The 12,164-nt window shown below is 56.3% G+C and overlaps 1 protein-coding gene across 3 annotated transcripts; it reads right to left on the bottom strand.

The window, feature by feature from the left end:
- Positions 1-364: 364 nt before the first annotated feature.
- On the bottom strand, positions 365-10,594 carry LOC308234215 (phospholipase A and acyltransferase 3-like). Of its 3 annotated transcripts, none has more exons than XM_080641644.1 (4): positions 10,517-10,594; positions 8,431-8,539; positions 6,736-7,004; positions 365-830 (listed from the first exon to the last, which is right to left on the bottom strand). In XM_080641644.1, the coding sequence occupies exons 1-4, from the start codon at positions 10,523-10,525 to the stop codon at positions 705-707; spliced, it is 513 nt and encodes a 170-aa protein (XP_080497770.1). In that variant the 5' UTR covers positions 10,526-10,594; the 3' UTR covers positions 365-704. The 3 variants fall into 3 exon arrangements, with proteins under 3 accessions (XP_080497770.1, XP_080497771.1, XP_080497772.1); XM_080641645.1 differs by having other exon boundaries at positions 8,431-8,533; positions 10,517-10,576; XM_080641646.1 differs by lacking the exon at positions 365-830 and adding an exon at positions 5,722-6,384.
- Between the last annotated feature and the right edge of the window lie 1,570 nt (positions 10,595-12,164).

Here is a 12,164-nt window from a genome sequence, read left to right as displayed (position 1 = left end):
CACGCTGGGCCGTGTTTCCCCAAATAAAATCTTCCTGTGCTTTTACAGCTCCATTGAAATCAGCCTCAGTGGCCTGGCTGGTGTGGCTCAGTGGTTGAGTGTTGATCCATGAACCAAGAGGTTCTGGTTCAATTCTCAGAGGCTCAATCCCCAGTAGGAAGCATGCCTGAGGCAGCCACTGATGTCTCTCTCCCATCAATGTTTCTCTCTATTCCCTGCCCCTTTCTCTCTTTCAAAAAAATAAAAATCAATAAAAACATTTTTTTTAAATAAGGCTAAATGAGTATAAAACAGAGTGAAATCAATAAACCAAACTGAAAGGTTCGGAGGGGCCGGGGTCGCGCATCTGTGACAGGAGGCCATAATGCATCAAAGGAGATTTTATTCTGACACCGGGGTGCGGGCGGGCTGAGACTGAGAACGGCGTCAGCAGCGAGAGCGGGGAGAGAGGTTTTATTCATCCTGGCTGGCTGCAAGCCGCTCTGCTGACGGGGGGTCTGGTCCGCCCTTCGTTCCTCCCATGCCGGGTGGCTCCTGGTGACCGGAGCTATGCGGTGCTCAAGGCTGCAGGCTTTCTGCAAGATCCCTGCTGAGCACCTGTCTCCCTGCCCCTGTATTCTCTCACCCTTTCACAAACCCCACCCCCGCTGGCTGAGCGAGTCCTCTCCGTTCTAACTGGTTGCTGCGAAGATGGTTCCTTGACCTCACTGCTCTTCCTGCTCGTCTCTGTCCCGCAGGGACCTCATGAGGGCCGCGATGGCCAGGCCCACGCCCACGAGGCCTGCTGCCACACCGACTGCCACGCCGCCTGCCAGGACCGCCTGAGTGACCTGCAGCACAAGTGATGGGCGTCACACTCCACGTCAGGGGCGGGCCACAGACACACCCACCTTCACTCAGGAGCCACCCGGGTCCCCTCCAACGGAACCACAGAAGGAGCCGTTGTTTGCAGGGCAACGGGCCCCCAGGAGAGCGGAGAGGAGGCGGGGAAGGAGCGAGGGGGCAAGGAGCTGTGGGTGTGAGGGAGACAGCGGCCCTGTAGGTCCCGAGAGGCTCAGAGAGCCGCAGGGGTGGCCATGGAAGACACTGGGAGCCTGGAAGCAAGTCCCAGGCTGGGCCGGGATGGTTCTGGGCGGCCCAGGAGCTGAGCCCGGCCCGGGATGGTTCTGGGTGGCCCAGGAGCTGAGCCCGGCCCGGGATGGTTCCGGGCGGCCCAGGAGCTGAGCCCGGCCCGGGATGGTTCCGGGCGGCCCAGGAGCTGAGCCCGGCCCGGGATGGTTCCGGGCGGCCCAGGAGCTGAGCCCGGCCCGGGATGGTTCTGGGTGGCCCAGGAGCTGAGCCCGGTCCAGGCCCGGCTTGGCCGCTGGTGGAGGAGCTGCTGATGCCATGTGGTGACTGGGCAGCGGCTTATGGAGCGACATCACCTCGCACCGCGCTGACCGGGAGGATCTGGACAGGGAAGCGGAGACTCGGAAAACAGGGCTGAGGCGGAGGAGACGCCAGGATGGTCCCTGAGGGTCGTGCACTCGGCAGCACTGCCCTGTGAGCCACCCCTGCCCACAGGCTGTGCTGGCGGAAGCGGGCCAAGACCCCGAGAACCGCTGCTTTCCAGGCGTCAACACTGGGCGGGGCCTCGCAGGCACTCGGTTGTCTCAGTCTGTCCCCCCCACCCCAACTTCTAACCGTGTTAGAGCCCCCTGTGCAGAGGGGAAGGCTGAGGAGGACAGTGGGGAGAACTCCCGCTAAGCCCCCACGCCAAGGGACAGGGACCAGGACCCCTGGTGTCCGAACAAGCCACCTAGGCCTCCACCGCCGACAGAAAAGTCCTCAGACAGACCTCGGGGCAGGTGTCTGGGGAGGATGGTGACTTGGCGCCACGTGAGCGGCTGGGAACGGAGAAGCCCGCACTGCCCCCTTCATTCAGACTCAGACCCGCTCCCACGTGTCAGCGCTAAGCCGACTTCCCGCAGCTCCACTCTGACTGGCATAGAGGTGACTGGTGTTTTAAAGGGTGCGCAAAGGAGGGGACACGGGGGCTCAGGGGACCGCGCAATGAACGTTTGAAAAGGGCCGGTGAGCATCAGTGCGGGGGGGCCCGGTGTCCGCCAGCTGGACGCATGGAAGCCAGGCTCCCAGGCGCCCGTGGGAGTGGAGGCAGAGGCCCGGCGCTCCTGACACTGCGTCTCTCCCTATTTTCTGTTAAGAATAGTTTATTGCCGGAACCGGTTTGGCTCGGTGGATGGAGCGTCGGCCTGCGGACTGAAAGGTCCCAGGTTCGATTCCGGTCAGGGGCATGTACCTTGGTTGCGGGCACATCCCCAGTGGGAGGTGTGCAGGAGGCAGCTGATCGATGTTTCTCTCTCATCGATGTTTCTGGCTCTCTGTCCCTCTCCCTTCCTCTCTGTGAAAATCAATAAAATATATTTTTTAAAAAAAATAGTTTATTATTTTGGGAGAGAGAGGAAGGGAGAGGGAGAGGGAGAGGGAGAAGCATCCGTGTGAGAGCACATCGATGGGCTGCCTCCGGCTCCCACCCCAGCGGGGTCAAGCCCGCAACCCGGGTGTGTGCCTGGCCAGGAATGGAACTGGCGACCTCCTGGTGCGCCGGATGACGCCCAAGCAACGGAGCCACGCGGCCAGGGCGGACGATGAGGACATTTCAAAGGACAGGACGGCGCCCAGGTCCTTGAGAGAGACATGCCTGAGCTGCAGGCCATCCGTGCCCGTGCAGGGGCGAGGGGGGTCCCCAGGGGCAGGCCCTTTCAGTAAGCGCGCTGAGAGGTGCTCAGGACCCGGCCCAGAGGTTGGCTGGAACGGGCCCTTCTCCTGGCAGCCTTCTGCTTTTCCCGCAGGCATTTCCGTCCTAGGGGTGCCCACTCGTGTACGGAGGGAGCCGGAGGGAGTCTCTGCAGACACGGAGTCAGGGAGCAGGAAGGAGTAAGAGGGAGACGGACAGGCAAGGCCGAGTTACCGGCTGGGGAGGGAGCTCAGAAGAGAGGCGCCATGCCCTGGCTGGTGTGGCTCGGTGGACAGAGCGTCTGCCTGCGGACTGAAAGATCCCAGGTTCGATTCCAGTCAAGGGCACATGCCTGGGATGCGGGCTCTATCCTCAGTGGGGGGCGTGCAGGAGGCAGCCAATCCATGATTCTCTCATCATTGATGTTTCTATCTCTCTCTCCCTCTTCCTTCCTCTCTGAAATCAATAAAAATATATTTTTTAAAAAAGAGAGAGAGAGAGAGAGAGAGAGAGGCTCCAGGGACAAGCTGCGCAGGGGAAGAGACCTCCCTCTGTGAGAATAAACAAGTCATCTTTTCTGTCAAAGAACAGTGTAGACGGCCGCCATTTTGGACCACGTGACTTGGCCGCCGCCATGCTGGCCGCATGGCTTGCAGCTCCCCTGGGGGCCGCCATCTTGAAACAGCAAAGGCCAACCCCTCCCTTTGAATTAGCCAATCGCGAAAGACTGTGCGCCTGAGCTCCAATCAAGAGCAAAGGACAGGTCACGTGCGTCAGGGATTATAAACCCGAGCGGCCCCCCTGCTTGCTGTGCACCCTTCTACCTAGAAGTAAATATGTTTGCCTTGCTGCCTGGCGCCCCAGTGTTTTGTATTCTACCAGAACCCCTGACTTGAGGGGCTCTCCTTATTTCTAACACCCCCAGTCCTTTTGAAGCACAGCCGATGGCCAACCACCCCTGAAAAGTTGGGGTCTCCCAGATGGGTCCTCGGGGGTTCCAGCACAGATGCGTGATAGGCAGCCCCCCACCCGCAGCCTGCCACGCCTCCCACCTCAGCGCAAAGGAGGGAGACCCCACAGCAGGGTCCCCGCCGGGCACCCGGGGGCAGTTCCCCTTGGGTTCCCTTGCCCCCTCCCCTTTCGCCACAGCCCTTCTCCTCCCTCACAGAAGAGGAGCTCCATCCTCACCGACCGGGATCTTCAGCCTTGGCCCAGGGCGTCAGGGTCCAGGGAGGATGGGTCAGGCACTGCTTCCAGACAGACGGGCCGTGGGAAGGACCAGGAGACCACAAACGCACCCCAGGGAGGCTCCCTCCACTGTTACCTTAGATGGGAATTCCGACCCCAGACAGTTGCCATGGAAACGTGCTAGAATGTATTTATATGAGTTGGGGGGGACAAGGATAGCCAGCTTTTTTCCTAAAAGAAGTGAAGTCTGGCCCTAGCCGGTTTGGCCTCAGTGGATACAGGGATAGAAGGGTTCCAGGTTCAATTCACGTCAAGGGCATGAACCTCAGTTGCAGGCTCACCCCCAGCCCTGGTCGGGGCTCACGTGGGAAGCAACCAATGATGTGTCTCTCTCACATCAATGATTCTCTCTGTGTGTCTCTCCCCTCCCTTCCACTCTCTCTAAAAATCAATAAAAAAAATATCTCAGATGAGGATTAACAACAAATAAATATAAAAAAATGAATGAAATTAGGTCTGCTTGGGCTGATTGGTTGACAGTAATGCCTGCTCTGTCTATTTAGATGATAAGGCAGACATTTTCCATTAACTGCATGAGCTAACTGTGCAACTCCAAGGACATGAGAAAAATAGACACATGTGTACCATGTACCAAAAATGCCATCCTCTGCAACTCCTCTGTATTTATAAACTGTTTAAATGTTTGATGTCAGCTAAGCATGTGTGCAGGGGTATGTGGTTTTCCAAATTATCTGAGACCAGGAGTCAGCAAACTACGGCACAGGGCCCCACTCGAGCCCACTGCTAGGTCTGATCACATAATTGAGTCGATACCCCCTGCCCTGGGCACTGACCTTTAGGCCACTTCACAACCAACATTCCCTTTTGTTTGACCACATTCCACTTGCTAAGTCCATTATCTTTCCCCTCAGTACTGGCCTAGAGAATTCTCGACCCAGAAAAAGCCTTCCTGTAGTCCTTTAAAATCTCTGACTCCTGTGGGTGCTGGTGCCATTTTGGGGATCAGCCCATCTGGTATCCAGATGATTTAATAAATACATAATCTAAAAGGCTAATATGTGAAGTGTCCCTCCAACCATCCAACCAGTGGCTATGATGTGCACTGACCACCAGGGGGCAGACGCTTAATGCAGGAGCTGCCATGACGGGCACCGGCCATTTACAAAGAAATGGCCCACAGACCTGGTGCTGATAAAGCATACTCAGCTTCTCCCAAGTGGGACACAGGCCCTGCCACCACCCCAGAGCCACAGCCCACCAGGCCGCTGTGGGCACGGGTAATGACGTCACGTAGCAACGCCCAGCTTCCTCTCCCTAGCGACTAGCCTCCTTGCAGTTTCTTCAGCCCAGGAACATGACTTGCTTTATAGCCAGGTGCAAACAATTTACACTTTAACCAAAATGTCTGTGAAGCATTTTCCTGTGCCTCATTTCATTTGATCCCCACACAAGTCCTGGAGTAGGTAGATAGGAGACTCAGTAGAATCCTATTTTCTTTTCATTAGCCAAAAAATGGAGATTTAGAAAGTTTAGAAACTTGACCTGACTGAAAAGAAGTAAGAAATGGTGGACCTTGGAAATGACTTCAGGCTTTCTCACTGCACAGAATATAGTCAAACACTGCTGCAGTTAAATATTTCACCCTTTGTTCTCCCGTGTGATCTACAACAATAATCTGCTTCATGTTGATATTTACTGCTGTGTTGCTGACAATTACCTGAAAGAGAAGTTGGGGTGCTTCACTGGGCTGGAAAAAGTTTAGCTACATCAGAAAGCAGGTCTAATTAAGCAACTTTATCTATATATATAAAGCTCTCGCTGGCGCCAATCCCACATGTGTGTTTCCATTTGTCATTGTCAATCGTGAATTTGGTTGACACTTCTACTAGTATTATAGAGAAAGGGTGAATAGCGATATTAAAATTTTCTTCTAATTAATATCCCTTCAATGTGCATGAATTCATGCACCAGGCCTCTAGTAAAGTCACAATTCTTTACCCCTTTTGGCCTGTGCCTTCCTCCTTTGGCGATTCTAGCATCCACCACTGTTTTCATAAAAAAACTTCTTTAGGAATGGCCTTACCCATTCCATTAAGGATTATCCACAACCGCATTTCTGCTACCAAGCTGCAGAATGGAGTGGAGAGACAGAGACCACGAGGGCCAGAGCCCAAAAGGTTTACTCCCCGGCCCATCACAAAAAACGTTTGTCTGGCTCTTCCTCCTCCTGGCTCCCACTTTTCCTCCTCCCTCGGCCTGTGGTCCTTGTCACCCTGCTCCCTGGTCATCTCCAGCTCATTTTCCAGCTTCAAGTTACTCAAAAGATTGAAATCAGATTCAGCTCGGGCGTCGCCTCTTCCGTGATGCCCTCCTGGATCAGGCACCTGGGTTCAAATCCCACCTCTGCACATGGCTGTCAGGTGCTGGAGCCTCAATGCCTAGTGGTTGGATGGGTTTGGGTAAGCTAGTAAAGCACCGTGAGCCTCAGTTTCCCCATCTGTAAAGTGGGGTTAAAACAACCCTCCTCTGGAGCTATGGGAGGGGCCAGGGGTGACTGTCCTGGCTGCGACATCAGCCCCTAACCTCACTGGTCTGCACAGCAACTGGCTCATCTCCTCACCCTCATCCCTACCTGACTGTCACTCCCTCAAGGGCAGGGATTCTGTCCCTGCTGTTTTGTCTCATTCGTGCCTCCGCCTCCACCCCGGCCGCCCAGAGGGATACCCAGCCACTGGCAGCGGGGGGAATGGTCAAGTTCCTGGGGACAGGGACACAGGCTGAGGACGCACCTGGTCGCTGCGGGAGACTCCGTAGCGCAGCTCGTTCACGAAGTGCTCACAATTGTCGCTGGTCAGCTTGTAGAGCATCTCCCGCCCCACCAGCTCCTCCGCCCGCCCCACGATCTTGTTGCGAGGGAGCGGGGAGTACTTCCAGTCATGCTTGTTATTGACACGGTACTTGTCTTTGCCGGCCACCACGGACAGCTTCTCCTTCTTCACCATGGCCTTGTCGGTCAGGACGGACATGAGGCTGGCCGCCCCAGCTCCCGCGATTTCACCTGTGGTCCCCGAAGAGGAAAGAGGGCCATGGTCAGGGCTGAGAGCGGGCAAGCAGGCAGCCCCGCTGCCCTGGGCACCATCAGGGAGGATGGGCTGTGGAAAGGCCGGGCCCCCTGCCTGGCTTCAAACTCAAACATGGCCGACCCCCGCCTGGGTGGCCTCGGAGAAGTCACAGATGCCCCTGACTCTGGCTTCATCGATTCTAAAGCAAAGGATGTGAATTCTCCTAAAGGCCCATGTGAGCGCCGATGTCCCTGAAAGATGCAGGATGGGCAGAGTGGTACAGGGCTAAGACACCAGGTGCTAGCCCGCCAGAGCGGGGTGGGGACCTCAGCAGGCCGGGGGGACATTTTTTCAATAGCAGGAAAGGAAGCTGCTGAGCAAGCCAGGCCTGACCTGCAAACCCAGAGCCCCACCCACCGTGTGGCCTCAGGCAAGTCCCTTCTCTTCTCAGGGGCTCTCATCACTACAGACTGAAGGCCTGGGTCAGGTGGTGGCCACACTCTCCCAGCTCTAAATCCTCGGGTTTGTCCCTAACAGGACGGCAGCCTCCCGCCTCACCCAGGCTTCTGGGAAAGCGGAAGCGAGAAGGCAGAGTGATGGGCCCGGGAACCCTCAGGGAGGGGCCATCTCCCCACTCCCATGCCCGATGGAGCTGGGCTCACAGAAAGCCTGTTGGTATAATGTCAGTCTCTGAACAGCCAGTTCATCCAATGAGCAGCTTCTATATTCACTGGCTGTGTGTGTGTGTGTGTGTGTGTGTGTGTGTGTGTGTGTACACATTAGTTCACCAGTTCTTATTCCCTTTTTAAAAGGGCATTTGACCCTGGCCAGTTCCCTGCTGCGGGTGGTTCCCAAGCTTCAGGCATTTACTTTAATGCCACGATGCTCTGGGAGGGATGGGAGGTTGGCCCAGCCCCCGTCAGGCCCCTCCATACCCCCCCTCTGCTGTCCATCCCACCCCTGCATGACCGGGCGGTGGGGTTCTCATCTGCTCTACAGAGGGTGCAGCTGAACTTAGGGCTCCAGTCACACGGGCAAGTCACAGGTCGGCAACGGAGGCCCCCGGGTCCAAACGGGTCTGCCAGGTGGGAGGCCCGCGCTCCTCCCGGGCCGCGGCAGCCAGCTGTGCGCTGTGTCCTCCTCATGTGCCCCCAGAGCACCGAGCACACAGAAAGGGGCGCTTCCCTGGGACGGTGTGTGGGCTGGAAGTGAACCCCAGTATCGCCTGGAGTAAAGGCCAGCAGCCCGTCTCTCCACGAGCTCGCTGCTAAGGAAGAGGAGCGGCTGCCAGACCGAGCAGGGACCATCATGCAGCCAATGCCACGGAGTGCCCACCATGCCAGGCCCTGGGTCAGACAGCGCACGAGTGGGCACCGCTCACACTCCCACCTCTGCCCTGGGCTTGGGGAGAACCAGCCTTACCTGGAGGAGCCAGGTGCACCACGTAGCCATCCCCCACGTAGAGGGCCCAGTGCTCGTAGCCAAAGCGGAAAATCTCAATCAGGTCTCCAGGTTTCGGTTCGGCCTGTGACTGAAAAACCAGAGACAGGCTGAGGTTAGTCCTCACAGGGAACATTCTAGAACCTGACCCGGAAGGAGCCCAGCCCAGCCTGCGAGCTCCCTCTGATCAGCTCCCGCAGGAAACGGAGGAGGGTGCGCTCCTCGCACAGATGGAAAGGCCTCCTTTACTGGGGCTGCTGAGCTGGAGCTGAGCTCTTCGGGACAAAGAAGAGATGGACAGCGTGTCCGGAGGGGCGGTGTGGGCAGGTGTGCAGCACGGGGTGTGGCCGAGAGGTGTGCAGACATGGGCATGAGCACAGGTTATGCCAGAGCATATTGGTGTCAGAGAGAGAGTATGTGACTCCCGGGAAGTCTCCAATGCCTCATAAATGCCGCCCAGCTTCGCCGGCCTGAGTGATTCTGAGTGAGAGAGCCCCGACTAGCGCAGCCAGACCCAGTGCTCAACAGGGCCCACATTTCATATCCATCACTTCTCTGACTACAAACTATCATTACCCCATTTGACCGATGGGAACCCTGAGTCTCAGGAAGATTAGGTAGCACGCAAAGACCCTTCCCTAGTGAATAGAAGAGAAAGATTGAAACCTAGGTCTGCGTGTCACCAAGCCCAGAGCATCCCAGGCCGGCCGGGCAGCTGGAGTCTGGGCTCCAGGCCAACGCCCAGCGGGGACCCAGGGTGAGACCGGAGTTGGTGGCAGGGCCGTGCCCTTCTGGAGTTTGCATGAGCAGGAAGTATGTTGCCCTCATATCACCGGGAATGGGAGACACGCCCTTGTCACACAAGTTCTATTTTAGGATGGCTCCCAGGCCAGCCAGCACCTCTCCCCCCACCGACTCAGCTGAGCGGGTCACAGGGGCTGTTGCTGGGTGAAGTGAGGATGGCTGCCAACCAGAAGTCTGCTGGGGAGACGTGGCTGAGAGAAAAGCTCTTGACTACAGGCGCCATGCGTCCACCTGGCCGGACATGGAACAATTTGAGCATCAAACAGAAACACAGCAGCTATGTGAATACTGATACCAAGGTGCGCGTGATGGCACTTTATAAATGCGTTAGTCACCTTTGGAGGATGCGAAAGCATCACCGGATTATTTCAAAAGCTGGTAAATAAAGGAAACGATGCAAGCATTTCCGAAGTGAACTGTACTCAGACACCCCAGTTCAGAATGACAGCAAAACCCACATGAACTGGCATAACATGTGCTCATGCCCATGTCTGCACACCTCTCGGTCACACCCCGTGCTGCACATCTGCCCACACCTCCCCTCCGGACACGCTGTCCACCTCTTCTTTGTCCCCGAAGAGCTCAGCTCCAGCTCAGCAGCCCCAGTAAAGGAGGCCTTTCCATCTGTGCGCCACGGATAGAACACGCCCGGCAGGACCTGGACCGAGCCACACAGAGGATGGGCTGGGACGGGGGCGCAGCCGGGGCCTGTACCTCAATGTTAGGTTTCCACTTGGGTTTGGGGGGCTGACAAGGAAAACGTGCTCACATATTTGAAGCAGAGATTACATAAAAGCCTTTTGCATGGGGTCGGGCTGCGGCGAGCATTCGGAAACGTGACTGTCCCGGAGCCAGAAGGAGGGAGGTACGTATGGAAGGGGAAGAGAGGGGTGGAAAGAGAAGCAGAGGGACAGGTAAGCTGCTTGGAGATGAGCGTGGACAAGAACGCCTGCCTGCAGCCCCGCCTCGGCCCCACCCCTGGAGCCATTCTCCTGGTCCCTCCTTTCCCAGCTTGTCCCAGCCACGCAGGACAGTGTGACTGAGGAGGAGGGACTGGGCAGTGCGCAGAGGCTGCCCCCCCTGAGCCCACCATTCCCGCCTCCTCAGGAAGGCTCTGGGGAGCCCTCCCACCCCGGGTAGCGGACCCTCAGGCTCGGCAGGCACCCGTGCCCCTCTGAGCCAGAGCTGCGGACCCGCAAGGAGACCCACATCATCACCACTAACAGGACTGCGGGTTTGAAATGAAAGCTTTCTGGGGACTTACCGGAGCCATCCTTCCGTGCCGGTGTGTCTGCGTGCTGCTGCCTCGGGCCCAGCCTTCTGTGATCAAGACTTTCCTTTTCCCTCTGACCCTGCCCAGGAAGACAAACACCTGTGCTGAAAGCCAGGCATCACGTGACGTGCTCCTCTGTACGACATGTGTCCAGGAGACCTGCGAGGTATGACTCAGTAAGAGGAGGGTCATGTTCTCCACATTTGGATTTAGCATCTATTACCTTATGCTACTAATAAATACATACATTTCTAAAAATAGAAAAACAAATCGAAGATCACAGAAAATCTGCTCTTGGTTCAAAGCAGCGCCAGGTCCAGGCCAGGTTGACACGTAGGCCTGGAGACCCGCCAGGGAGATATCAAAGTCCACACGCAGAGTCAGTAGGATTCGGTGGTGGCCGCGGTCAACGCCCCGGTCATAAGTCACCAAGTCTCAGGACCCAGAGAAGAGGAGAGAGGAACAGCAGGGTCAGGTGGGTGTGGGGGCGGGGAGGGATGGGGAGACAGAAGGAGGGAGGAGCTCCAAGGAGACCCGAACCCGGGGACTGACCATGACCAGAACACACCGACAATTCCAGCAACCTCTGAGCAGATGGAACCAGACCGAACGTGTCGTCAGAGGCGCATGCCCCACACGAGGAGACAGGGTGCCCACTCGCTCCTCCCCCTCCCCCTCCCCCTCCTCCTCCCCCTCCCCCCCAGCCCACAGTTCAGGAACACATCCCAGACCAGTGGTCGGCAAACCGCGGCTTGCGAGCCACATGCGGCTCCTTGGCCCCTTGAGTGTGGCTCTTCCACAAAATACCACTTGCGGGCGCGCACGTACAGTGCGACTGAAACTTTGTGGCCCATGCGCAGAAGTCTGTTTTCGGCTCTCGAAAGAAATTTCAATCGTTGTCCTGTTGATGTTTGGTTCTGTTGACTAATGAGTTTGCCGACCCCTGTCCCAGAGCAATTGGAAACCCAAATCCACCCCTGCCTGGGTATGGAGAGGCCGCTTTTTTAGACACCAGCGTGCTACCCCATCCAAAGCCCCAAATAGGATTCTCTCACTGACACCCCCCTGCGGGCTGCAACATCCTGGGCAAAGGGGTGGGTGTGGTGGGGAGGGCCCTTAGCATCCTTATTGTGTGGCATGTGGGAGTTGTAGCCAATTTCCTGTCTATGATTGTCTTGCTCTTAGAAAATATTTCCCGCGTATAAATGTGTCCCTTAAGCAATATACACATATTTAGTTTGCATTTTTTGAACGTGGGAAAATCAGAATCAAGTGTCTTACATTGCACAGCTTGATGATGTTTGCCCGATATTAGGTTCCTTGTTGATTCGTGTTCATCCATTCCATGCGGAATGTAGCACAGTTTAATCATCCTCTCCTGTCAGTGGACATTGGGGTGTTCCCAGTGGGTTGCCATTACAGACAAAGTTGCCATGAGCAACCTCACACAAGCCTCCTAGTGCACCTGGAGTCTTCTCTAAGCAGAGGCTGTTAAACCTTTTGAACCAAGACCCACGGTAAGAAATACATTTCATAAGGTACCAGGATCTACAGAGACTAAATAAAAGTCTTACCAAACTCTAGATGAGATACACTCTGATAAATTCTGTTCTTTATTTTTTCTAACATACTGACTGTG

Source organism: Plecotus auritus (genome assembly GCF_963455305.1).
Source record: "Plecotus auritus genome assembly, chromosome: 9".
NCBI classification, from domain to species: domain Eukaryota; kingdom Metazoa; phylum Chordata; class Mammalia; order Chiroptera; family Vespertilionidae; genus Plecotus; species Plecotus auritus.
Note: the sequence above shows the minus strand (reverse complement) of the source record. Positions and strands in the feature narration are given on the sequence as shown.

Excerpts from the sequence above, each read along its gene's own strand:
- LOC308234215 (XM_080641644.1), bottom strand. Across the intron at positions 7,005-8,430 it reads GGTGCACCTGGCTCCTCCAG|GTGAAATCGCGGGAGCTGGG; the intron begins GTAAGGCTGGTT and ends CGGGGACCACAG. Across the intron at positions 831-6,735 it reads GAGTCTCCCGCAGCGACCAG|GTCACTCAGGCGGTCCTGGC; the intron begins GTGCGTCCTCAG and ends CTTGTGCTGCAG.